The 25,310-nt window shown below is 52.6% G+C and overlaps 1 protein-coding gene across 2 annotated transcripts; it reads left to right on the top strand.

Moving 5' to 3' along the window:
* Window positions 1-402: 402 nt before the first annotated feature.
* Window positions 403-25,111, top strand: DEF6 (DEF6 guanine nucleotide exchange factor). Of its 2 annotated transcripts, XM_036413299.2 has the most exons (11): window positions 411-992; window positions 13,422-13,562; window positions 14,125-14,310; window positions 15,825-16,061; window positions 16,142-16,288; window positions 20,784-20,892; window positions 21,013-21,311; window positions 22,161-22,327; window positions 22,432-22,630; window positions 24,238-24,328; window positions 24,523-25,111. In XM_036413299.2, the coding sequence occupies exons 1-11, from the start codon at window positions 864-866 to the stop codon at window positions 24,744-24,746; spliced, it is 1,929 nt and encodes a 642-aa protein (XP_036269192.1). In that variant the 5' UTR covers window positions 411-863; the 3' UTR covers window positions 24,747-25,111. The 2 variants fall into 2 exon arrangements, with proteins under 2 accessions (XP_036269193.1, XP_036269192.1); XM_036413300.2 differs by lacking the exon at window positions 24,238-24,328 and having other exon boundaries at window positions 403-992; window positions 24,523-24,827.
* Window positions 25,112-25,310: the final 199 nt, after the last annotated feature.

The raw sequence follows: 25,310 nt of genomic DNA, 5'->3' as shown, positions 1-25,310 counted from the left end.
TCTCCACGGATGCCTAGCAAGGTCCCCTTTACCCGGCCACCAGCTCCGTGGAGGCAGGGGGCCCGTGCCTAGCGAGGCGATTTCTCAAATGCCTACGTTGGTACCTTCAACATCCATGATCCCTGTTCCTGGCAGGAGGGTGGGCACTGGATCTCAAACAACGGGAAGCACTGCTGTGAGGCCCTGAACCCAAGCCTCTGCTCCCCAGCCCTGTGTGCTTCACAGACAGCCCGGTCTTCAGGGCCAGGGGCCCGGGTGGGCAATGCTCGGAGTGCCTTCAGGGCGGAAGGCTGGAGGACGGGCGGCAGCAGGTCATGTGCCAGGTCCGCCTGCCCTGGAGAAGCCCTGGCCAGCCCAGGCTGTGCCGCTGCCTTTGTCTCCTCCTGCCTGGGAGGGGCCCCCCGCCCCAGGCTGTAGATGGCACTAAAGGAATGCTTTGTCCAGCGCCTACTCTGCTTCCAGCCGCGCTCAGGCCTTCTTACAGCTCGGGGCCTGGGTGTTTTTCCTGCTTTACCAACGAGGAAGCTGCTCGAGGAGGTTAAGTAATTTATGTAGGATCCGGTAAGTGTGGAATGAGACGGGACCCCCCGCACCCCCATGTGCCTCCAAAGTCGGGCTGGGCCTGTGTCTGCCCACAGCACGCTGCCTCTGGCAGTCCAGGGGCCAGCAGAGCACACCTGGGCCCCAGCTCCGGGGCCTGGGCCTCGCTGCCTTGGCGAGAGGAGCCACAGAGCCCTGCAGGAGCGACAGGCGGGCCCGCCAGGCAGCACAGGCAGCCCGCGAGCAGGCAGGTGGAGCTCTCGCTCCGCGCCAGCCCCTCTGTGGTCTCTGCAACCGTTTGCATTTCCTGAAACCGGATCTCGATGTCAGAGCCACCGTGGGCGGGCGCCTCAGCCATGGCCCTGCGAAAGGAGCTGCTGAAGTCCATCTGGTACGCGTTCACCGCGCTGGACGTGGAGAAGAGCGGCAAGGTCTCCAAGTCCCAGCTCAAGGTGAGGCACGTGGGGCCCGGGAGGCTGGCAGGCACCCAGGCCCGCCGCCGAGCCCGGCGTGAACACCGAACTCCTGGGCACCCAGCCATCGAGAGGCCCGGGCATGGAGGGGGCCAGTACTGGGTGGCTGCTGCCCCCCGTCCAGGGAGCAGGGGAGGGGCAGAGCCATCGCCCAGGACCTGCCCCTCCAATGTCGGGATGTGGAGGCGGCATCATGGTTTCTGAGGGCCACGGGCCAGGCGGCGTCCCAGACTCCGTGCGATGAGCACACATCGCCCTAGCGTCAAGCTTGGGCACGTACCCGGCTCCTTCCTGCTGCTTCCTCCTGCCTTTGAAGAGAGACAGTTAGCTGGTGCTTGTCAGTCACTTCCGCAGCCGAGAGGCTTAAAGAGCCTTTCCCAGTCCACACCGGCGGCGCCGTCTCTTTGGCAGAACAGCTCCTGGAAGCCTGCCTCCTGGTGGGACGGTGGGACGCTGGGACGGGGCTGGGGAGGGCATTATGCTGGTGCCCAGATTCCCCTCCCCCTGCCCACACCGGGTTAGAGAACTGTTGCCTTAAGCTTTGAGACCTCAGGTAGGAAGGGGGTGGAATCTGAGCCCAGGGAGAGCCCTAAGGTTCACGGGCCCTAGGCAGTGCCTGGTGGGCCCAAGCGTTTCTCCTTCCTTCCTCCAGTCCGGTGGGAATGCTGCCTCCCCCCACACCCCCAGTGAGTGGGCAAGAAGCAAGGGCCTAGGCAGTGCCTATTCAGTCAGGAGCACTGACCTCCTTGCTTTTAAATTTCCAAATAAAAAAATAACAGCCAGCACAATAGTAGCCGCCCAGGATGAATGAATCAAAATTATACCTGCCCTGCCCTGCCCTGGCCAGTTTGCTCCGTGATGAGTGTTGGCCCATGGACTGGTGAGTCTTGGGTTAAATTCCTAGCAAAGGCAGGTACCTCGGTTGCAGGTTCAGTCTCATTTGGGGTGCAAGCAGGGGGCAGCCTCCCTTTCACTCTCTAAAAATCAATGGAAAAAATATCCTCACTCCTTGAGTGAAGATTTTAAAAATATATACTTTGGTGTGTTTTTTTTGTCAGTTTGGCAGAAAATCTATTTTTTGGTGTGCCACAGAATTTTAGTAATTACTCCATGTGTGCCACAAGATGCAAAGGGTTGAAAATTGCTGCCCTAAACTATTAGAACCAGGGAACAGTGGGAGTCGGGAGCAGGGTAGGCCTCAGCTCTCCGGACTGCCTAAGGGGCTCATTCATTCTCTCGGCAAATATTTATTGATCGCCAACCATATACCTGGCATTAGGCTAAGGTCCTAGATTCCTGGTATCTCCTCTGGGCACCCCCAAATAGGGGTGCAATCTCAAGGAAATCTCCATTCTTAATGACCAAGGTAGGAGGTGCCTAGAACCCGGAGATGAATGGAACCGAGTAGGGGTTATCCCCATCCTCATTCCAACTGCCTACCCTGCTGGTCTTGGAGGCAATGTCACTGGCTTTTCCAACCTGGTCCTGTTCTGTAACCCATCCCTCAGCCACCTGTGAGCACCCAATAAATGATTCTTGACTCTCCTGGGAAGGAGAGTCCACTATCGCCTTGGATCGCCTGGGAAAACAGCGCTACTGGCGGGTCCTTCCCTATAGTCTACTTCAGTTCATTTATTGCCGCTCACGTCATCTGGTGGGGTCTTCCGTTTAGACAGAAGACATGCAGATCATCCAAAACCCATCTCTTCTTGAGCCTCTGTCATCCTCTAACGGGGCCAGTGGCTGCTCCCCGGCCCGCAGGTGGAGTATTTGCGGGGACGATTCCATGGGGAGCTCGCATTCTTGACCTATTTGCTGTCTCCACAACTCAGACAGCCCACAGCAGCCTCGTTGGTCACACGAGGTCAGTGGTGGACTTCTCCCTCCACGATGGAGAGCTGGCTCACTGGGCATCTGAGCCGGCTGTGAGCCTCCCGCAGGTGGTGAATGGGGCATGAATCTAGAGCCCGTGTCATCTGAGGTGGACCCTGGAAGGGGAGGAAGTAGTGATAGTGCTGGGGGTGGGGATGCCGGAAAGGCAAGAGAGCAATAGAGAAGTGGTCAGAAGGCAGGGGAAGAAGCAGACGAGAGAGAGATACCCACCCTCTCCCCTGAAAAAGTACTGGGGGAGAAGCATAAGGTTGGGCGTAGCATCTCCTCACTAAAACTGCCCCGGGCTGGGAGTCCGTGGTTGGAACCAAGCGGGAAAACAACCAGCCAGACATGTATCCATGAAGTCACCACTTCTGCTCTGATGTGGTGGTGGAAGGGCTGCCATCGACTGTCCTCAGCAAAGCCATGAGGAGGCCAGAGGGAGGAGGAAGAACGGCAGGTCCTCTGAGCAGTAGCCCACTGGGTCAGGAGTGTTTTCTCTGGAGAAGAGAAGGCTGGGGGCGAGATCAGATGCTTTTTCCTCTCTTTGAATTCTTTTAGGAAGTACAGTGCTCTTTGCCCAATTGGATTGAGAACACGGAAAATAGAGCAATAGGGCCTGCGTGGCTTGGTGGTTGGGCGTTGACCTTTATATCAGAAGGTCACAGCTCAATTCCCAGCATATGCCTGGTTGTGGGTTCTATCCCCAGTGTGAGGCATGCAGAAGACAATCTATCAGTGATTCTCTCTCATCATTGATGTTTCTATCTTTCTCTCCCTCTTCCTTCCTCTCTGAAGTCAGTTAATATATATATATATATATATATATATATATATAGCAATAGGAATGACATTTCTGGATTGGGGTTGAGCACAGAATTTCTCAGGAGTTGAGGACTGAGTGTTTGGAGGGTCCTTGGAGCCCCCTTCCTAAAGAACTTTAGGAGCAGGTATCCCTGACAGGGCTGTGGGGAGGGTCCCTTGGGAAGGCTGGACTTCCTGATGGCCACACCCTTTTCCCTAGGGGAGCAGCTTTGGTTTTAGGCCTAATGGGGAACCCATTGAGAATGTGACCCGGACTGCCAGGCCCGGGGCCTAGGGCTGGGGGTGTGGGTGGAACATCATGTCTCTGGCTGGATGAGGATCTTAGGAGGGAGCCGGCCTACCTCTTCCCCTTGGCTGACAGGAGCCAGGGAAGGCGGGGAGGGTGGAGTGGGCCTTTCCTACTTAGCTGGGGAGGTGCTCGAGCCTCCAACCAGCACTCAGGGTAGTCCTAGAGCCCAGGGAGCGTTGCTTGCCTCCTCTGGGGAGAGACAATACCTTCTTGGTGGAGGAGAAGGTAAGAACAACTCCAGGAATCTGCTGGCTGAGGTCATCAGTTTTGCCTTGACCCCTACCAGCTGCTGGTCTCCTCGTGCTGGGAGCGGGAGGAGGGGGAGAAGAAAAGGCTGGGGGCGAGGTCAGTTGGTAAACCACTTGATGCAAAGTCACGTAGGTTTATATCTGTATTCCTCACCAGCTGGGTGTCCTTGCAAATCACCGCCATCTCTGGACCTCCAGTTTCTCATCTATGCAGTCCTCGGGTTGAACTGAGATAACTGAGCTATCCAGCTAGCAACCTACGAAAACAAATGTTAACCAAGTGCATCAAGTGGATGACATGGAGCCTTGAGGCAGGCTCTCCTTCCCTCTTCGGAGGGAGCCTCTATTCCCTTGGATGCCCACACCCACCCCTTCGCCCCCTCCTGCCCTCACAGGCTCCCAGCTCTCATCTTTTAAAGTTCCAGTGCTCCTCCCTCATGATAGCAGCTAACCTTTAGTACCTGCTGACTGAGAAAACCACATTCAGTTACTTTTAAAACGATCTGCATATTTTAAAATAATAGCTTAGCACCTAGATCCCTGTAAAGACTATAGGCTATGGAGGAGGAGCAGGGGAGAGTGGCCGCTCAGTCTTCCTGCAGTCATTGCTCGGTGCTTGTATGGGTCCTCAAAGCCCCTGTATCTGCATCTACTCCTGAAGGCCGGAAACTACAGAACCGTGGGCATGGCAGCAGCCCCCATCCCTGCACTGAGCTTTAAGGGAACTCCAAACCCCCCCGAGGATAATCACTCCCTCACATGCCTCAGACCATAGGAAACTGAATAAATGAAGCCTGTCCAAGGTCAATGGCTGCCAGCCCAGAGGTCAGGGCTACGGGGGTGGAGAGACTTGGGAGTTCTCTCTGAGAGAGGCTGAAGGCAGCCTGTGAGCTGCAGACACCTGGACCCCACCCCAGGAAGCTCTGAGTCAGTCAGTCTGGGCAGGCCCAGCATATTTCAGTTTCACCAGCTCCCCAGATGACTCTGATGCTCAGCCAGAGCCAGCATCGCGTAGAGATCAGGAGCAGGCCTTGTCTCTGAATCTGTTTTTGTTCATCAGGTGATGTTGTTTATGATAGTTCGCAAATGAGTGAGATCATGTGATATTTATCTTTCTCTGACTGACTCACTTAGCATAATGCTCTCCAGCCCCATCCATGCTGCTGCAAATGGTAGAAGTTCCTTCTTTTTTACAGCCGCGTAGTATTCCATTGTGTAGATGGACCACCGCTTTCTAGCCCACTCATCGGCTGATGGGCACTTAGGCTGTTTCCCAATCTCAGCTATGGTGAATTGTGCTACTATGAACATAGGGGTGCATATATCCTTTCTGATTGGTGTTTTTGCTTCCTTGGGATATATTCCTAGAAGTGGAATTACTGGGTCAAATGTGAGATCCATTTTTAGTTGTTTTGAGGTAACTCCATACAAATGCTCAAACCTCAGAGTGAAGGCAGGAGAGGGTGGGGGTAAGGGGGAGAGATCAACCAAAAGGCTTGTCTGCATGCATGTAAGCCTAACCAATGGACAGAGACAGCAGGGGGTGAGGGCATGTATAGAAGTAGAGGGGGGGGGGGGGGGCAATGGGGGATATGGACACATATGTAATACCTTACCCAATTTTTAAAAAATGGCTTAGGTACATGGATTAAAAAAAAAAAAGAGAGCAGGCCTTGACGTGCTCATCTGCCAAAGGAGCAGAGTGAGGTTCCTGCCTCGGGGCTGAGGACTGACTGCTCCTGCTGGCCCCATCCCAGCCATTTCCCTCCCAGCATGGCCCTCTGGCCACACCTGCTCCCCGCCCACACACACCGGAAGTCTGACAGCCTAGGTCTGCTAAGCTCTCTGACAGCCTGAGCCCTGAGTGTCTGGAGCCTTTAATTCCTCCTTGTCCTGACGGCTCATTGGGATCAGGGCCTCTGTCTGCCCTGGGCCCCTCAGATCCGCTGGCCGAGGTGCAGCTGAGAAAGGCGGGTCTCAGAGGAGGACAGTGCGGGCGAACAGACCGCGGAGGAAAGTGGCTTACGTAACCGTGTGCTGCTGTGCGGCGGGCTCTCTCCCCGGTGGGAGGGGTTGTGCATTAGTTCCTGGAGCGCCCTTTTCAGAGATGAAAGTAGGCCCAGGGAGGTGAACGTGCCCAGAGAGATTCAGTCTGTTTCTGTCCGACTTTTGTGTTTTTCTGCTTCTCCCCATGAAGCATTTAAGTCCATTCAACAGATGTGCACCAGTAAGACAAACAGCGAATCCCAGCCCTGTGTGCTACCCCTGCAGGCAGAGAGCATGAGAAAAGTAAAGTGAGAAAAGTAAAAAGGCATCATCTCATGGAAGCTGATACATGACTTGGAGGAAAATAAAGCAGAAATGGGGATAGGAGTGTGGACATTTCCACTGATACTTTTAGAGAGGGTGGAAGGGAAGGAGAGGGAGAGAGAAAAAGAAAGAGAGAAACTCCAATGTGAGAGAGACACAGCAGCGATTGGTTGCCTCCCCCACGAACTCTGACTGGAGCCCGGGATGGAACCAGCAACAAAGGCACACTCCCTTGACTGGGAATCAAACCTGCAACCCTTTGGTCGGGCCAATGTTCTAACCACTGAGCTAGATTTTTTTTTTTCCTTCTATGTACAAATCTATAATAATTAAAGCATAGCCCTAGCTGGCTTGGCTCAGTGGATAGAGTGTTGGCCTGGGGACTGAAGGGTCCCAGGTTCAATTCTGGCCAAGGGCACATGCCTGGGTTGCAGGCTCAATCCCCAGCAGAATGCATGCCAGAGGCAGCCGATCAATGATTCTCTCTCATCATTGATGTTTCTCTCTCTCTCCTCTCTCTCTCTCTCTCTCTCTCTCTCTCTCTCTCTCTCTCTCTCTCCTTCCTCTCTGAAATCAATAAAGATATATATATATATATATATATATATATATATTCTTTTTTTTTTTTAAGGCATAATATGCAAATCGACCAAATGGCTGAACAGCAGAATGACCATCTGGTCAACCACGCTATGACACACACTAGTGCCAGGCCAGCCAAGGCGGGTGCAATGGATTGGTCGGGGGCTCTGTCATCACCCCTTGATTGCCCCGCAGAGGGAGGCCCAGACCACCTTCTGCAGGGCAATTGATCAGAGGGCTCCAGGGAACCAGGGAATCAGGGGTCTGTGACAGCAGACATGGGTAGCACCAGGCCAAGGTGGGTGTGGATGGGGGCACCAGGCCAAGGCAAGTATGGCCAGGGGCTGGGGCTGCGAAGCCGGAAGCGGAGGTAGGGTGGAGGGGGGAGGGAAGCCTGTGCAGTTTCAATGAATTGCATGAATTTCGTGCATTGGGTTCTCATAGAAATGTAAGGTTGAACATATGAAATTGCTGACTTCTGATGTTTTGGCCTACCAAAATAGCAGTTTGATAAGGTTCAACATAATCTTTGCACACATTTTACAAACATTTTATCCTACAGCTTGCTTTTTTCACCTGCCCTTATATTGCGCATAGCTTTCTATGTCTGTTTATATAAATACTAGAGACCCGGTCATGAAAATTCATGCACTGGAAGGGAGGATCTCTCAGCCTGGCCTGCCCTCTCTCACATTTTATTCACATGTGTATCATATATAATACAACACATCTAAAATATAATTATTGCCCTAGCCAGTTTTGCTCAGTGGATAGAGTGTTAGCCTGCAGACTGAAAGGTCCCGGGTTCGATCCCAGGCCCGTGCCTGGATTTCTGGGCGCCCTCAGGGGTGGCAGGTGACCCAGCGATCAGGGGAAGGCCACGCCCCCATCCCACCTCTGATTCTGCCAATGCCGGCACTGGTTACCTGAACCTCACGCCAGCCCTGGGCTGCTGGGCAGCCTACATCCAAGGCTTGCCTACACCTCAGGCTGGCCCTGGGTGGCTAGAGGGATGAGTGGACTGGGGGTCCCCAGAGGCAGGTGTGTGGAGCAGCTGGACCCGCCTGGGGGCAGGCCTGGCTATGCCGTACACCTGCCACCCCAGTGAGGCTGAGGGACTGGGCAACACCATCTAGTGGCTGCGGGTGCCACCATCTTTGAGGGCATGGCAGTCAATTAGCATATTCCCTCCTTATTGGCTGTGGGTGCTGTCACAAAAAACATCTTTTGTGAGGTGTGAGGGTGTGATGGTCATTTAGCATATTCCCTCTTTATTAGATAGGATACTAATAAAAATAGCTCAAAACTTTTGTTAAACAATGCACTATGCACCTTCCTTGGGGGGAGAAGGGGGAGAGCGCTTTGTTAGAAAAATCCTGTGGAGCCGAGACTGGTTTGGCTCAGTGGATAGAGCATCGGCCTGTGGACTGAAAGGTCCCGGGTTCGATTCCAGTCAAGGGCATGTACCTTGGTTGCAGGCACATCCCCAGTAGGGGGTGTGCAAGAGGCAGCTGATCGATGATTCTCTCTCATTGATGTTTCTAATTCTCTATCCCTCTCTCTTCCTCTCTGTGAAAAATCAATAAAATATATTTTTTTTATAAAAGAAAAAGAAAAGAAAAAATAAAGAAAGAAAAAGAAAAATCCTGTGGAACAGGCCCCCATGGCCCTCCTGGAGAAGACGAAGGCCTCAGAGAAGTTAAGTCACTTGCCCATGAGCACACACAGGTCTACAACCTGCTGTGCCTTCCCTCCTAAGGAGCCTCAGGCTGCCTCCACGTCACATTGTAAACAGGCCTCAGTGGGCATTCTCCGGCATGGAGCTGTGTTCCCTGGAGCATGTGTAGGCTGGATGATTGGAAATGCTGGGCTGGTGCTGATTGTTAAGTTTGAGAGATTCTTGCCCCCAGACAGACTACCCATTCACACCTCACCAGAAGGGCATGCAAGTCTCCTTTTCTTCACAACCTCCTCAGGACTTGATATGACCAGTCTTTGCCTCTGTGTCAATCTGTCCAGTAAAAAAGCTCACTTTCGCTCTGGCTGGTATTGTTAAGTGGTTAGCATGTCAGCCTGTGCAGTTCCAATCATTCATGGCACCTGTGGGAGGCAACCAATCGATATGTCTCACATAGATGTTTCTCTCTCTCTCTTTCCCTCCATTCCTCCCTTCCACTCTCTAAAGATCATGGACACAGACAATACAGGGGCGGGACAGTTTGTGGTAGAGGAGTCAATGGGAAAAACAAACAAACAAACAAACAAACAAACAAAGGGGACATCCGTAATACTTTCAATAATAAAGATAAATTTAAATAAATAAATAATAATAAAAACCAATGGAAAGAAGATCCTCTGGTGAGGATTAACAACAATAAAAACTGCACTTTTGATGCAGGAACGGAACTGCCACTTGCTCCCTGCAGACCTAAGTCTGGGACTCCATCCTCACAGCCCATGGCAAGCATGACCCTGCTTTACCTACACCAAAGCTTAGGCTCAGAGAGGAAGGAGTTTGCCAAGGCCCCGCCCCAACCCCTGCCACCTCCAGAGTGCAGCGCTTCGGCTGGGCTGTGCAGGGAGCCTCTTAAAGAGGTGCTTGAAGAGACTTGAAGGAAGAAACGGAGGCAGCAGGTGGACTATGTAAAAACGCTTAAAGTAATGCATGTCTCTCCAGAAGCAGATATTTCTCTCTTGTTAGTCACCCTGGGCTGTAAGTGGCATTGAGCCAGCGGCACTTCTTGGACTGGGGATTGATGTCCTGTGATCACAGATGTATTAGTCATGTTTTTTCTGGATGAAATTATAGAAACCCAACTCAGGATAACTAAAGGAAGGTGTTTTTCACCGGCTCACCTAACCAGAACTCTAAGCATAGCATTAATGCCAGGCATGGCCAGATCACGTTCTGAAATGATGTCTCTCTTTAGCTCTGGATTCTGCTTTCTTCACTGATGGCCTTATTCTTACACAGGCACATCCCACAATGGGACAAAGATGTCAGCTGCATCTAACTTAACAACTCCATGGAAAGAGTATACCTGTTTTTCACTAGAGGAAGCAAAAATCCTAGGGCAGATTCTCATTGGTCCAGTTTGGTCATGTGCTCTTCCTTGAAGCAATCATAGTGACCTGAATGTGCCCACCTTTGTAGACAGGTGGGCTAGGGGTGCAACAGATACTGAGAATGGGGAAAGGTACTTCTCAAAGGGAAATCAAGTCTTTATTATCAAAATAGGGAGGGGGGCAGAGTTCATGAGGAAGAAACTCCTGCTGGCCTCTAGAAGAAGAGACGGCGAACCCAAAGATGGCATGTGAGATCATTTGAAGAGTGTGGGAAAGAGGGTTGGGTGGGGACCACTCTGCTGAGCCCCCATCAACATCCCACTTTGCCGAGTTGAACTGGAGGCCCGAGAACATTGGGGAGAAATCTCAGTCCTTTCTCCCCTCCTCGCACAGAAGAGAATAGAGAAACGAAGACTGGGCACGCATGCCCTGTGTAGATGTTGCCAGCTCTGCCTCAGAGGAGCTGATTCCAAGGTTACCAGATGGTGGAGTCAGCTATGAGATACAACTGTTACCGACGGCCTGTGGTGTGCAAGAGAGAGCATCTCATGCAGTGGCTGGCACACAGTAGGTGTGCATAGTGACTAATCGTTTGTGCTGTGTGATAAGTACAATAGCAGAATTACCTTGAGGCATCTCCCCACACCCCGATTTCCTTGCTCAAACTTCAACCTCTCCCTTCTAATATGATGGTTTTGTTAACCAATCCCTGCTTCCCCTCCATACCGCCATGGCCTCCAGCCCTCTAGGCCTTGTCCTCCACGTCTGTCCTCGACAGAGCATTTTCAGGACGCTCCTCTGAGCCCTCTGCAGCTCCCTTCCATCCCTAGCAGGCCAGGGCCTGGAATCGCACACCGCCTACGGCAGCGAACACACCCGGGTGCCGGGCAGGCTGCAGCCCAAACACAGAGTCTTTGGTGAGAACCGATCAGGCCGGGCTTCTGCCCTGGGCGACAGGCCGTCTCCCCGCAGATGGCCCACATCGCAGGACGTTCTTGGGCTTTGGAGTCTGCAGAGCTGCGTTTAAATGGCAGGCTCTTGCTGCTGGTGGCGCCTCAAGTCTCAGTGTCCTGATCTGAAAGAGGACAGACCCCCTCCCTACGCAGTGCCTGAGAGCATCGCTGCCTGGGTTATCCCAGCTCTGACCTTGGGTGACTGACTTCATGACTCAGGCATGGGGGTATTGTTTTTAATCCCTAAAATGGGGATATTAATAGTTATTATGGGGGTTAAGTGAAATATATGTGAAGTGCTTAGCTCAGTACTTTGGTGCAGAGTAAATATATAAACTTTAGGGTTTTGTGCTTGTTTTTTGAGGTATAATTGACTTTTAGCATTAGTGTCAGATGTACAGCGTAATGATTCACCATCTGTACATACAGTAGACCCTTGAGCACGGGTTTGAGCTGCACGGGTCCTCTTACATACGGACAGTTTCAATAGACATCCATTCAGCTCTCCCGATCCGCCGGTTTCACAGCTGCATTCAGCCAGGCGAGGGCCTTTCAGTCCGTGCTGGGGGCTCCGCTAGCTGGGCCACTGGAGGCCTGGTCTGCGCCAGGTGAAGTAAGGACTTCAGCACCCGGGGACTGGGTGACCTCGGGGTCACGGAACCAACCCCCCCAGAGACCCAGGGACAACTGTAGTTACGTTTTTAAAAAAGCTTTTTAATGTTGTTGTTTTTTTTAATTGATTTCAGAGAGAGGAAGGGAAAGAGAAACACTGTTGTGAGAGAGAAACATCCATCTGTTGCCTCCCAAAGGTACCCCAACTGGGGTTCAAACCCACAACCTGTACTGAGAATCGAACCCGAAACCCTCCAGTGTACAGGACGGCACTCCAACCCCTGGGCCAGGACTGTAGTTAAGCTTCTGAGGAATCAAAAGTTATACTTGGATTTTTTACTTTGTGGGGGTGGAGGTAGAGGTATTGGTGTCGTTCCTAACCCCACGTGGCTCAAAAGGCAACTGCACTGGGAAATGATCACCACAATAAGTCTAGTGAAAATTTGCCACCAGGTGTAGTTACAAAAAAGGTTTTTCTTTGTGATGAAAACTTTAAATATTTACTCTCTTAGCAACTTTTTGTTTTATTTTACTTTTATGTTCTTGTGGGGTTTTTTGCTGTTGTTAAATATATTTTTATTTATTTTAGAGAGGAAATGAGGAGGAAGAGATAGAAACATCAATGATGAGAGAGAATCATTGATCAGCTGCCTCCCACAAGCCCACACATGGGGGTTCAAGCTCACAACCCAGGCAGATGCCCTGACCGGGAATCGAACCGTGACCTCCTGGTTCATAGTGGATGCTCAACCACTGAGCCGTGCCAGCCGGCCTCTTTTTTATTTCTTTATCGTTTATTTACCAAGAGGACAATTCTTCAGCTCAAATAGCCCTGTCTCATAGTTCAGGAACACAGCTCAGGGACAAGCTTCCATGGAATCCAACCCAAAGAAATTCTTTGCATTTCAAGATCCCTTCGCACTCTGAAAGATGCCAGCCTTCTTCGTCTCCTCAAAACCTTCCCTGGGATTACAGTTCCTGTAGGAATCCGCACGTGTCTTCTTTCTTGGTCTCCCCTCCTCTCGCGGGCTCTCCCCCCCCCCAGCAAACTTACAGAAAGCTTCAACCCCTGGGACACAACGATGGCTCCAACAGTGTGCAATCGCAGGCGCCTGGCCCAAAGGCCACGCATCTGGTCTCCTCCGAGCCCTGGAGACATGTAGATCTTTTCCTCAACTCCAGCCTCCATCCTGCTAGAGAAATGGGCCCTTAGCGGCTTGCAAATACGCAATACAGTGTGTTAACTGCCGTCATCACCTGGATTTGTTTTATAGCTGGGAGTTCGTAACTTTGACCCCCTTCACCCATTTTCTCCACCCGCTCCACCTGCCACTGGCAACCACCAATCTAGGAATCGATGAGGGTTTTTGTTTTGTTTTGTTTTAGATTCTACATATAACTGAGATTAGACATATTTGTTTTTCTCTGACTTATTGTATTTCACTTAGCATCCATGTGGTGGCAAATGGCAAAATCCTTTTTTATGGCTGAATAATATTCCTATATATATGTGTGTGTGTGTGTGTGTGTTTGGGATTGCATAATGAGTGCAGAGGACTTAACCCAGGATGGGGAGGGGGACAGGGGCGGGAGCTGTCTGTTGGCCCAGCTTGGTTGGGGTGCAGGAAGGCTAACTGCCCCTCTGTCTCAGGTGCTGTCCCATAACCTGTACACGGTCCTGCACATCCCCCACGACCCTGTGGCTCTGGAGGAGCACTTCCGAGATGATGACGATGGACCAGTGTCCAGCCAGGGGTACATGCCCTACCTCAACAAGTACATCCTGGACAAGGTGGGTCCACCCCCCAGCCAGCATTCCAATACATGTCCTCACCTATAAACTCCCACTCTGTCTCCCCCTGTACCTCCCTCATTTCCGCCCTCCATTCCCAGCCGCTCACCCCTCCATGCCCCTCTTAGCTCACCTTCGGTCTCCCTTAGCTCTCTCCTAGCCTCCACCCTTCCCATAGCTTCCCACCCCGTCCCTGCTAAGGCTCACCTTCCGCTTCCGGCTGCAACCTGTAAAAGAGCTCCCCGGATCCCCCTCTGCCATCCCCCCAGCTGTCACTGTCTTCTCAGCTTCTCCTTGACTGTCCATCCCCCGGGCCTTCCTTCTCTCTCCTCCGGCTAAGGGAACTGGGGTGGATATGTGGATGTGGGGTGGGGGGAGATGGGCAGGGTGGTTGGAACCAGCTAGTTACCTGCTGCTAGTCAGCTCAGGATACCTCAGTTAGAGGGGGACTTGGCTGGGTGGGGAGCAGGAGAGTAGATGATCTGAGAAGCCAGCTGGAGCCGGGAGTGGGGGAGAGCCGGCCAGGGCAGCCTCCTGGGCTGACCTGCGGGCCTGGTGGCAGGTGGAGGAGGGGGCTTTCGTTAAGGAGCACTTTGATGAGCTGTGCTGGACCCTGACGGCCAAGAAGAACTACCGGGCGGACAGCAACGGGAACAGCATGCTCTCCAATCAGGATGCCTTCCGCCTCTGGTGCCTCTTCAACTTCCTGTCTGAGGACAAGTACCCCCTGATCATGGTTCCCGATGAGGTGAGGGTGATAGCAGCCCCAGGGGCTGCCCCAGTTGAGGCCAAACCATGAAGGAAGGCCAATGGCCTTTGTACATTTCCACATCCCCTTTCCTCTCTGTTCTCCACCCAGCTACTGCAGGCACCTCACTGCCCCTGTCAGAACACCTGTGCCTTCTCCCAGGAGAAGCAAAACCACGCCTCCTCAGGCCCCGCTGGCCTCACAGCAGGAAAATGACCTGCAATTCTATTTACACAGAGGTGTGAATGCCGGGCACATTACTGGGCACTTATAAACAAAAGCATTGAAGACCAGATGGCAGGATTTGAGGCACGTGGCCTTGAGAAGGTGCACTACGAGGTGAAGGAGAGCTTTCTAGGACCTCTCTCAGTTACTCCAGGTGGACAACTGAGTCTGACCTGGCCCCAGATTCTCCCTCCGGCCACAGCACAGGCAGAGCAGGGCAGACTCAACGTAGGACCAGGGCGGCTCCTGGGAGTAGAGGCCAGGAATCCACCCTCCCTCCTCAACTCACCAGAGAGGCCAGGGCCCCTCCTCCAGTCAGCCTGCCGCCCTCTGCCCTCCACCCTCTCCATCTGCTCAGCCTTCTTCAGCCCATGAAGCCCTCCTGGCTGTGAGGATGTCTGGGTGAACTTACGTCTTTAGATGAGGGCAGACAGGGAGGGGTCTTCGTATTTACAAGAAGCACTCACAGGTCTGACTGCCCTCAGATTTGTCTCCTTGCTTCTGTTTGTGAGAACACTGAGGGGAGCCACCTGAGCCCTGAACTGGCGCACCCCACCCCAGTCCCCGCTGAGGCCTGGGGTTTCCCCTGAAGCTGCTGGGGCAGGAGAGGGACCTGTGTCCATCTACAGACCCTGGGGATGGCAGCCTTGCAGACCCTGCCAGTCAGGGTAGGGCCTCCCAGAGGCTGCTTTCTGCTGTGATCGGCACGCAGTGGGAACCAACTGCAGCAGGATGTACCCCAACCACCATTTCCGGTTCCTCCGCAACAGGTTTCCTGTCCCTGCCCTGCTTTCCCCCACCGCCAGGCCCCACGCCCTCCCAGAAGGGGGGGTCCCCAGGGCCGGGCTCGGAAGAGGGCTCACATGGGATTTGGGAGATCCCAGTCAAGATTTGGCTGCCACCAACTTGTTGTGCGATTTAGAACAAGTCACTTCCCCCTTCGGGCCCCAGTTTTGTCATCTGTTCAATGAGGGTATTGGGTTGCACCCCTTCTGATATATTCTGTGACCTGCTGCCCCTGCCCAGCCCCTGCCTAGCCCACAGTGCCAACCCTCACTTGCCCTTAATTTCAGGCAGGAAGGACTGGGACTGTAGGTTGGAGAAAGGGAGTGGATGCCTGACTTGGCGTTGGGACTCCAGGATCCCCTTCCAAATCTCTCCCCTGGTCCACCGGTTTAGTTCTCTGCCCCCTCTCCCAGCCCTGTTCCTGGTCACCTCCGCCCAGGCCCTGGGAGCCCGGTGATGGGGGGAGAGCACTGCCGGGCAGTCAGCGGGCCTCTCCCCTGCAGGTGGAGTACCTGCTGAAGAAGGTGCTCAGCAGCATGAGCTTGGAGGTGAGCCTGGCGGAGCTGGAGGAGCTGCTGGCCCCGGAGGCCCCGGCAACCCAGACCAGCGGGGGGCTGAGCGTCTGGCAGTTCCTGGAGCTCTTCAACTCGGGCCGCTGCCTCCGCGGCGTGGGGCGGGACACCCTCAGCATGGCCATCCACGAGGTCTACCAGGAGCTCATCCAGGATGTCCTGAAGCAGGTCAGGCCGAGCGGGCAGCCGGGGAGGAGCCAGGAGGAGTGGAGGGGGCCTGAAGCCTCTGACCTTGCCCTGTCTGGCAGGGCTACCTGTGGAAGCGCGGCCACCTGAGGAGGAACTGGGCGGAGCGCTGGTTCCAGCTGCAGCCCAGCTGCCTCTGCTACTTCGGGAGCGAAGAGTGCAAGGAGAAAAGGGGCACCATCCCCCTGGACGGGCAGTGCTGTGTGGAGGTAAGGGGCCCAGGAAAGGCTGGCGCACACCTCAGGGCACACAAGGCCTTCCGGGAGGGTGAGGACAACAGGCTCCGGATGAGGGTGAGTGGGGAAAACACAGTGGCAATTTCTGCTTAGATGCGTGTAACCCAATATACTTGGCTTGTGGGCTCAATGCCCAGTATGGCGAGTGCAGGAGGCAGCCCGTCAAAGTGTCTCTCTCATCCATATTTCTCTCTCTCTCTCTCTCTCTCTCTCTCTCTCTCTCTCTCTCTCTCTTCCTTCTTTTCTGAAATCAATTAAAATATATATATTTTTTTACCCTTAGTTGGTTTGGCACAGTGGATAGAGTGATGGCCTTCAAACAGAATGGTCCCCGGTTTGATTCCCATCGGGGAGCATATTCCCAGGTTGTGGGCTCCATCCTTAGTGGGGAGTGTGCAGGAGGCAGCCGATCAATGATTCTCTCTCATCATTTATGGTTGTTGTTGTTGTTTTTTTCTCTCTCTCTCCCTTCCTCTCTGAAATCAATAAAAATATATATTTAAAAAATATATATGTATATATATTTTAAAAACCTGCAAAGCCATTGGTAAATAATGTGGGTTTTGCTAAAGATTTCAGAGGAGACAGCTTATGTCTCACACTACCCAGCAAAACCTCAAAATCCCCTTTAAAGGTCTTTCTCCTTCACCCAAGTCCATTCCCTTTGGCAACTCTTCACCTCCTTGTTCTGTCTCCTCACTCCTCTCCTTTCCCCTTCCTCTCCCTTCGCCTCCCTTGGCTCTGTCCATTACTATTTTAGAGCAAGCATGTCAAACTCAAAGGCTAACATGGGCCAAATAAGAAGGTGTGAGTTTCTGTGGGCTGCAAAAAAACAAAAGCTTCAGTTTTCATAGAAACGTGGGTTTATTTCAATAGAGACATTCTGAATACCAAGGGCTGAAATAAATGAGTCATCATTAACATAAAATAATAGAACATTTTAATAAAAATTAACATTTTTTCTTGAACATTAACTTACCAGACACTGAATAACTACACAAATTAATAAGCGTAATGCAAATAAACCAATTTTTCTTGTTCTTCGAAAGCAAAATATTTCCTGTTGTGCACACCAAACAAGTCAGTCCAAGACTAATGACGTGGAAATTGGCTGCTAAAATATTCGCTGCTGGTATTAGTGGAGAGAAATGGTGCGCCTGCACATAAGTCATGTAAGGGAAATGAATGCAACACGTTTATAGTAATCAGTCATTAGCAAACATTGTAGTTCGTTATTAATAACTAGAGGCCCAGTGCACGAATTCGTGCATGGGTGGGGTCGCTCCGCCTGATCAGCAATGAGGGCTGATAGGGGCTATCTCTCCCAATTGGGGCCGATTGGGGCTGGCCAGCCAGGGAGAGAGACCACAGGAGGTTGGTCGGCCATAAATGGCTGGCTGTGGAAGTACACTGACCACCGGGGGGCATCCCCTGTGTTGAATGTCTGCTGCCTGGTGGTCAGTGTGTATCATAGCAACTAGTTGACTGGCCATTCAGTAGATCAGCTGTAACAGCTGTTTAGGCATTTATTTATTTATTTATTTATTTATTTATTCATTTATTTATTATGTATTTTTATTGATTTCAGAAAGTAAGGGAGAAGGAGAGAGAGATAGAAACATCAACGATGAGAGAGAATTATTAATCAGCTGCCTCCTGCTTCCCCCCTACTGAGCCTGCATCCCCAGGCATGTGCCCTTTACTGGGATCGAACCTGAGACTGTTTAGTCCGCAGGCCAACACTGTATCCACTGAGCCAAACCAGCCAGGGCTAGGCTTTTATATATAAAGATTATGTATAACAGGATATTGTAAAAATTAAGTTACAAAGTTTTTATTAAAACGTTTATTACATACCATTATATTGACTGAGTCGCAAATTTTCATTGTGGGCCACATAAGGCCTGTGGGCCACGAATTTGACATGTTTGTTAGAAGCTTAAAGCAAAAAGTTTCTGTTGGTTGGTTTGGTTTTTAAATAATGATAAAAATATTTATTGATTTCAGAGAGGAAGGGAGGGGAGAGAGATAAAAACATCAATGATTGGCTGCCTCCTGTAGATCCCACACTAGGATCTGAGCCCACAACCCAGGCATGTGCCTAACCAGGAATTGAACCGGAACCTCCTGGCTCATAGGTCAATGCTCGACCACTGAGTCATGCTGGCCAGGCACAAAAAGTTTTTTAATAGTAGAAAAATATATGTATAATAAGAAATTTGCCATTTCAACCATTTTAAGTGTATAATTCAGTGCCATTAAATAGAGTCACAGTGTTGTGTAGCCATCACCATCATCTATTTCCAAAACTTTTTCATCATCCCAAATAGGAATTCTGTACCCATTAAGCAATAACTCATCCTCACCCAGCCCTCCTTTGTCTCCATGAATAAGTATTCTAGGCACCTCATATAAATGGAATAGTACAATATTGGTTTTCTGTGTGTCTGGCTTATTTCTCTCAGCATAATGTTTCCAAGGTTCATCATGTTGTGGCATGGATCATGAATTCATTCCTTTCCATGGCTGAATTATATTCCATTGTAGATATACGACATTTTGCTTCTCCATTTATTTGTTGGTTAGAGGCCTGGTGCATGAATTTGAGCATGGTGGGGTCTGGCTGAGGGGAGGTGCCACAGGCAATTGGCTGTCTAACCCTGCCCCTGATTAAAGTGTTGGGAGCGGATTGTGGGTGGGGTCAGCCTTTCTTGCTCAGACCCTAGCAGTAAGCTAACCTATCAGTTGGAGCGTCTGCCCCCTGGTGGTCAGTACGCATCATAGTTGAGCAGCCTTAGCATATCATTAGCATATTATGCTTTGATTGGTTGAACGAATAGACGAACGACCAGCGACATAGCACATTAGGCTTTTATTATCTTGGACTAGAGGCCCAATGCACAAAAACTCATTCAAGAGTAGGCCTTCCTTACCCTGGCTGCCAGCACAGCTTTCCTCTGGCACCCAGCACATAAGGCTTCCCTGCTCCAGCTGCTGGCAGGTTCCCAGGACCCCAGCCAGCTTCCCTCGGGCCCTGGCTTTGTCAGGAAGGATGTCTGGATGTCCAGAAGGTCGTTCAGCTGTCCGGTCTAATTATCATATTACCCTTTTATTATTATAGATAGCCATTGGGTTGCCATCTGTTTGCTATCCTATATAATTAAAGGATAATATGTATAATGACCCTAATGGCCGAACGACTGGGAACGACTGGTTGCTATGATGTGCACTGACCACCAGGGGGCAGACACAATGCAGGAGCTGCCCCCTGGTGGTCAGGGTGCTTCCACAGGGGGGGTGCTGCTCAGCCACAAGCTGGGCTGATGGCTGTGCTAAGGATATCTGGCAGGCGGACATCCCCTGAGGGGTCCTGGACTGGAAGAGGGCACAGGCCAGGCTGAGGGATGCCTGCCCCTCACTCCTACCCCTCGGTGCACGAGTTTTCATGCACCAGGCCTCTGGTTGTGAATAATGCTGTTATGAATATCTGTGTACAAATTTCTGGGGGGAGATGTGTTTTCATTTATCTGAGTACAAACCTAGGAGTAGAATTGCTGGACCATAGGGTTATTCTATTTAACTTTTAGAGGTATAAACTGTTTCCCATAGTGGCTGCACCTGCTTACATTCTTACCAGCAGTGTATGAGGGTTCCAGTTTCTCCACATCCTCACCAACACTTGCTATTTTACATTTTTAAAAATTATTATAGCCACTCTAGACTCTGTCCATTTTTGCCAAATGAGGAAATAGGTGTCACTGTGGAAAGAACACAGATCTAGGCAGAAATCCCAACTCCACCACTAACAGGCCGTGTGAATTGGGCAAGTTCCGGGCCTCTCAGAGCCTCGGTTTCTTCCTCTGTAAAGTGAGATAAGGAGGCCTGGCTGACACGGCTGTCTGGGAGGAGTGAATAAAATGATGCATATAAAACACTAGTACAGACCCTACAACGTAAGAAGCTCAAAACATGGTAACTATTATTTTCCACTGGAGTGTAGCTTAGGGAAGGCAGGGAGAGATTTGGTCTGTGAGGCACACCTCAGTATCCCACATGCCTGAACAATGAGTGGCACTCAGTAGACCCTCCAAAATATCTGTGAAATGACTGAATGGAGAACATTCTGGATAGTGAGGACCCGGTCACTGGAGGTGTTCAAGCATGATCTGCATGAACACTGAGGGGGACTAGATCTAGGCTACCAAGATGGAAATAGCCCACTCCGCCTTCAAAGAGCAAAGCCTACAAGAGCTGTGAGGACACACGTAGCCCCAGAACTAACTCCAACCTGAGTACACAGGCTCCTGGCAAACGGTGGGAGGGCGGCCAGGGAAGATGGTCAGCCAGAAGGGGTAGGGGCTAGAGCTGGAGCTGGAGCTGGAGCTGGAGCTGGAGCGCCCCTGGGGCAGGGCGGGTGTGGCCCTGACCTCAGTGAGGCCAGCCTGCCCGGACACCTGTCCTCTCCCAGGTGCTGCCTGACCGCGAGGGGAAACGCTGCATGTTCTGCGTGAAGACAGCCTCCCGCACATACGAGATGAGCGCCTCGGACACGCGCCAGCGCCAGGAGTGGACGGCTGGTGAGCTGCTCACGGGTGGCCGGGGCCTGGCGGGCCTCACGCCCACCTGTGTAAGCGGGCAATGACACTTTGCCCAGCGGCGGGCCAGCCGCCTGCTGATTCCTCCCGCTCCCTTCGCAGCCATTCAGATGGCCATCCGGCTGCAGGCCGAGGGGAAGACGTCGCTGCACAAGGACCTGAAGCAGAAGCGGCGGGAGCAGCGGGAGCAGCGGGAGCGGCGCCGGGCCGCCAAGGAGGAGGAGCTGCTGCGGTTGCAGCAGCTGCAGGAGGAGAAGGAGCGGAAGTTGCAGGAGCTGGAGCTGCTGCAGGAGGCGCAGCGGCAGGCGGAGCGCCTGCTGCAGGAGGAGGAGGAGCGGCGCCGCAGCCAGCACCACGAGCTGCAGCAGGCGCTGGAGGGCCAGCTGCGCGAGGCCGAGCAGGTGAGGCCGCTGGGGGCGGGGCCGGGCCGGGGCGGGGCTAGGAGTGGGCGGGGCCTGTGAGGCGAACGACTGGGTTGGAGTGGAGGAAACTGGCAGCGGGGTGGCTTACGGGAAGGGAAGGTGTGAGGTGGGGCTTGAGCCAACGGATGGGTGGGGCCGGAGCCGCTAAAGACCACGTCATTAGGGATGAACGTGGATTCAGGTTGGAATAGATTACACTAGACCTGATCTGAGGTTACAATGAAACCAATTTGGGGAATTCAGGATGGGAGGAAGGGGGGCTGGAAGTGGGGGCGTACTCAGCGTGCAGAGGCAATTAGATTTAGGGGTTAAGAGATCCAGAACTGGATTTAGGCACGTGCATTCATTCCCAGCGCTGCCCCTTCGGAGCCCTGGGAGCTCCGGCAAGGTACCCAGCCTCTCAGTCCCTCAGTGACCTATCCGTGGGGTGTGGCTGCAGGGGTTTGGTGAGGGTCAACTGTTATAACAGCTGTTATAACAAGTATTCTAATTATAGTCACTCCCTCCCTAGCACTGGCCTTAATTATAACACACTATGTTATCACATATAGTAGTAATTAGTAAGCTGGTGCTAGGCAGGGGTGCCTTGAGCCCCTCTCCCCCTGCAGCATCAGCTCGCTGATTGTCCTCTGGATGGCCAGTCTCTCAGAAAGGGATCAGGTCAGGAGAGCCTGACATGGACACAGCCAGGAACTGGACCCAGAACCAGGAACTCCCCAAGCTCTCACTTGGAAATAACTAGTGGGGCCAGCCTAGCAGAACTCTGGGGAAAGGGCGCGCCCGCCGCCTCCCTGCCCTGTGCCCATTGCCCGGCTCTGCGCCCCGCAGGCCCGGGCGACCATGCAGGCTGAGATGGAGCTGAAGGAGGAGGAGGCTGCCCGGCAGCGGCAGCGCATCGAGGAGCTGGAGGACATGCAGCAGAGGCTCCAGGAGGCTCTGCAACTGGAGGTGAAAGCTCGGCGGGACGAGGAGGCCGTGCGCCTGGCCCAGACCAGGTAAGCCTGAGGGACCCCTCCGCCTCCCCTCCCCTGCTTCCCGCTGTCCTGGGCGCCTACCGGGTACCTTGGCTCTGGAGACTCAGTGCCCCCGCCGCCGGCAGGCTGCTGGAGGAGGAGGAGGAGAAGCTGAAGCGGCTGCTGCGGCTGAAGGAGGACCAGGAGCGCTACATCGAGCAGGCGCAGCAGGAGAAGCAAGAGCTGCAGCAGGAGATGGCCCAGCAGAGCCGCTCCCTGCAGTTGGCCCAGCAGCAGCTGGAGGAGGTGCGGCAGAACCGGCAACGGGCGGATGAGGACGTGGAGGTGAGGCCTGCGGAGGGACGGGGTGACTGGCAGAGACTGACAGAGTGAGGGAGGGAGGGAGGGAGGGAGGGAGGGAGAGCGGTAACCTCAGGTCCCCGCCTTTCCTTCAACCCTGGTTCCGTCCTCCTCTGGCTGTGACCTTGGAGAATGGCCTGACCTTTCTGAGTTCAAGTCCCTCACTGGGGAACGGGGCCTGGAATAGCATTGCTATGAGATTGAATGAGATAATAGGTGGTATTTCATATGTAGTAAGGGCTGAAGAAACATTAGCTGCTATTTTTAAAAAATACATGTTATTAACTTTTTTCAGAGAGGAAGGGAGAGGGAGAGGGAGAGAGAGTTAGACACATCAGTGAGAAACATCAGCTGCATCCTGCACACCCCCCATTGGGGATGTGCCTGCAACTAAGGAGAGGATGCAAAATACAGGGATAGCAAAATAGGATGTTGGAAGAGCAGGAGGAAAATTTTTGCCCAGATTAAGAGCAAAATAGCAGCTAGCGCCAAAACTGGTTTGGCTCAGTGGATAGAGTGTCAGCCTGCGTACTGAAGGGCCCCGGGTTCGGTTCCGATCAAGGGCATGTACCTTAGTTGCGGGCACATCCCCAGTAGGGGGTGTGAAGGAGGCAGCTGATCGATGATTCTCTCTCATCGATGTTTCTGACTATCTCTCTCTCTCTTCTTCTCTGTAAAAAATCAATAAAATATATTTTTAAAAAATAGCAGCTAGCCCTAACCGGGTTGGCAGAGTTATATACATAACTCTGAATATGCATAAGTTTCCTGAGGAGATGATCAGCAGCCTTGGTCACATCGTAAGGGGCCTGTGCAGCTGCAAAGGTTAAGGCACACTGTCTTGGATAGTGGCCCTTGGCCAGAATTGAACCTGGGACCCCTGAGTCCTCAGGTCGACGCTCTATCCACTGAGCCAAACCAGTTAGGGCTAGCTGCTATTTTTATCATCACTCTTAATCTGGGCAAAATTTTTCCTCCTACTCTTCCAAGATCCTATTTTGCTATCCCTGTATTTTACATCCTCTCCTTAAAGCACAAATCTCCGTGGAAGAGAGGTTATTTTGATGTTTTGTTTTTATTAGTATTGTTTACTTTATTTTGCTTTGTTGGCTTACGTGGCCATCATAAAAAATTCAAACACAAAAATATGTAACATAAGGAAAGGTCCCTCTATGACCCCACCCGCTCGGCTAACAGCGGGCAGACACTGGAGCAGAGGCTTGCACACTCCTCCCCGAGAGGCGGTGGGCCAGTGGTGCAGGTCAGCATGTGTCCCCGGCGAGTCACTGAACCTCTTCCGCACTTGTTTGTTGTTAACATCTGCTCTGGAGGTGGAATGAGATAATAAATATACTTAACACGCCTGGGCCGCTTAATAAATGGAAACTATAATTATGACTATTTGCAACCCTTTGGGAGGGGTCTGATGAGTCCCCTGAAATTGGATACTGACTCTGTGTATATGCGTGAGTTTCCTGAGGAGATGATCAGCAGCCTTGGTCACATCCTATGGGGCCTGTGCACCTGCCAAGGTCAAGGCAGCCCGCCTTGGATGGGGGCTCTGACCCGCTCCCCACCGCTGTGTCCCTCAGGCCGCCCAGCGGAAGTTGCGCCAGGCGAGCACCAACGTGAAACACTGGAATGTCCAGATGAACAGGCTCATGCATCCAATTGAACCTGGAGGTGAGAGCGGGCTAGACCTTGGAGCTCTCCCTGGAGGGCGGAGGGCGAGGGAGGGCGGGGGGTACCTCCTGATCTACAGAGCCTGCAGGGCTGAAGGCCAGAGGTCCTCTTCCCCCAGGGCTGAGGCCAGGCCTGTCAACCTCCCCCTTTCGCAGTACCTTTCTCCCGCCTCACGCCTGCCTTTTCCCTGCCAGACAAGCGTCCCACCACCAGCAGCTCCTTCACAGGCTTCCAGCCCCCGCTCCTGGCCCGCCGCGACTCCTCCCTGAAGCGCCTGACCCGCTGGGGGTCCCAGGGCAGCAGGACCACCTCCCCCAGCTCCAGTGAGCGGCAGAAGTCCCTCAACGGTGGGGACGAGGCTCCCATCTCGGCTTCCACCCCTCGGGAAGACAAACAGGACCCGGAACCAGAAAACTAGCCTCTGCTAGCCTCTTTCCCCCCAATCTCATGCCCACCAGGACCTGGCCACAGCTGGCCTGTGGGTTACGCTGGCCCCTGCGACAGAGGGAGCCGAGGACCTGGTGTCAGGGCTGAGGCCCTCCAGCCATGACACAATCCGGGAGGGAACCTAGTTTATTTTTTCATCAGCCCCAGGCCCCAGCCCACTAAGGCTGCCTGGGATGCTGATCCTTAAGAACTTGATCCGGTGCCTTAACCCCAAGGATCCTATGCCCTTGGCTGGAAAAGGGTAAACAAGCAAGCCAGGGGCCATCTGCCCCAGACCACCACCAAGCTGTGGAGGCACATTTCCGAATAAAAACTGTTCTTGGAGTGAATTATTGATCAGGTCTGCTGACCATTCTTCCTGCCATTTCCTCTCTTCCTCCCTCAAGCCTAGTCATAGGTCCAAGAAAGAATACGGTATATAGAACAGGGGCTAGGAAAGTACACTCTGCCACCTACTAACTGGGTGACTTTGGCCAAATTTCTATACCTCTCTGTGCTTTGGTTCCCAGGTTAGTAAGATAGGGATAATAATAGT

The sequence above is a fragment of the Pipistrellus kuhlii genome, unplaced genomic scaffold (genome assembly GCF_014108245.1).
Source record: "Pipistrellus kuhlii isolate mPipKuh1 unplaced genomic scaffold, mPipKuh1.p scaffold_m20_p_5, whole genome shotgun sequence".
Classification (NCBI taxonomy): Eukaryota; Metazoa; Chordata; class Mammalia; order Chiroptera; family Vespertilionidae; genus Pipistrellus; species Pipistrellus kuhlii.
This window is presented reverse-complemented; position numbering and strand designations above follow the sequence as displayed.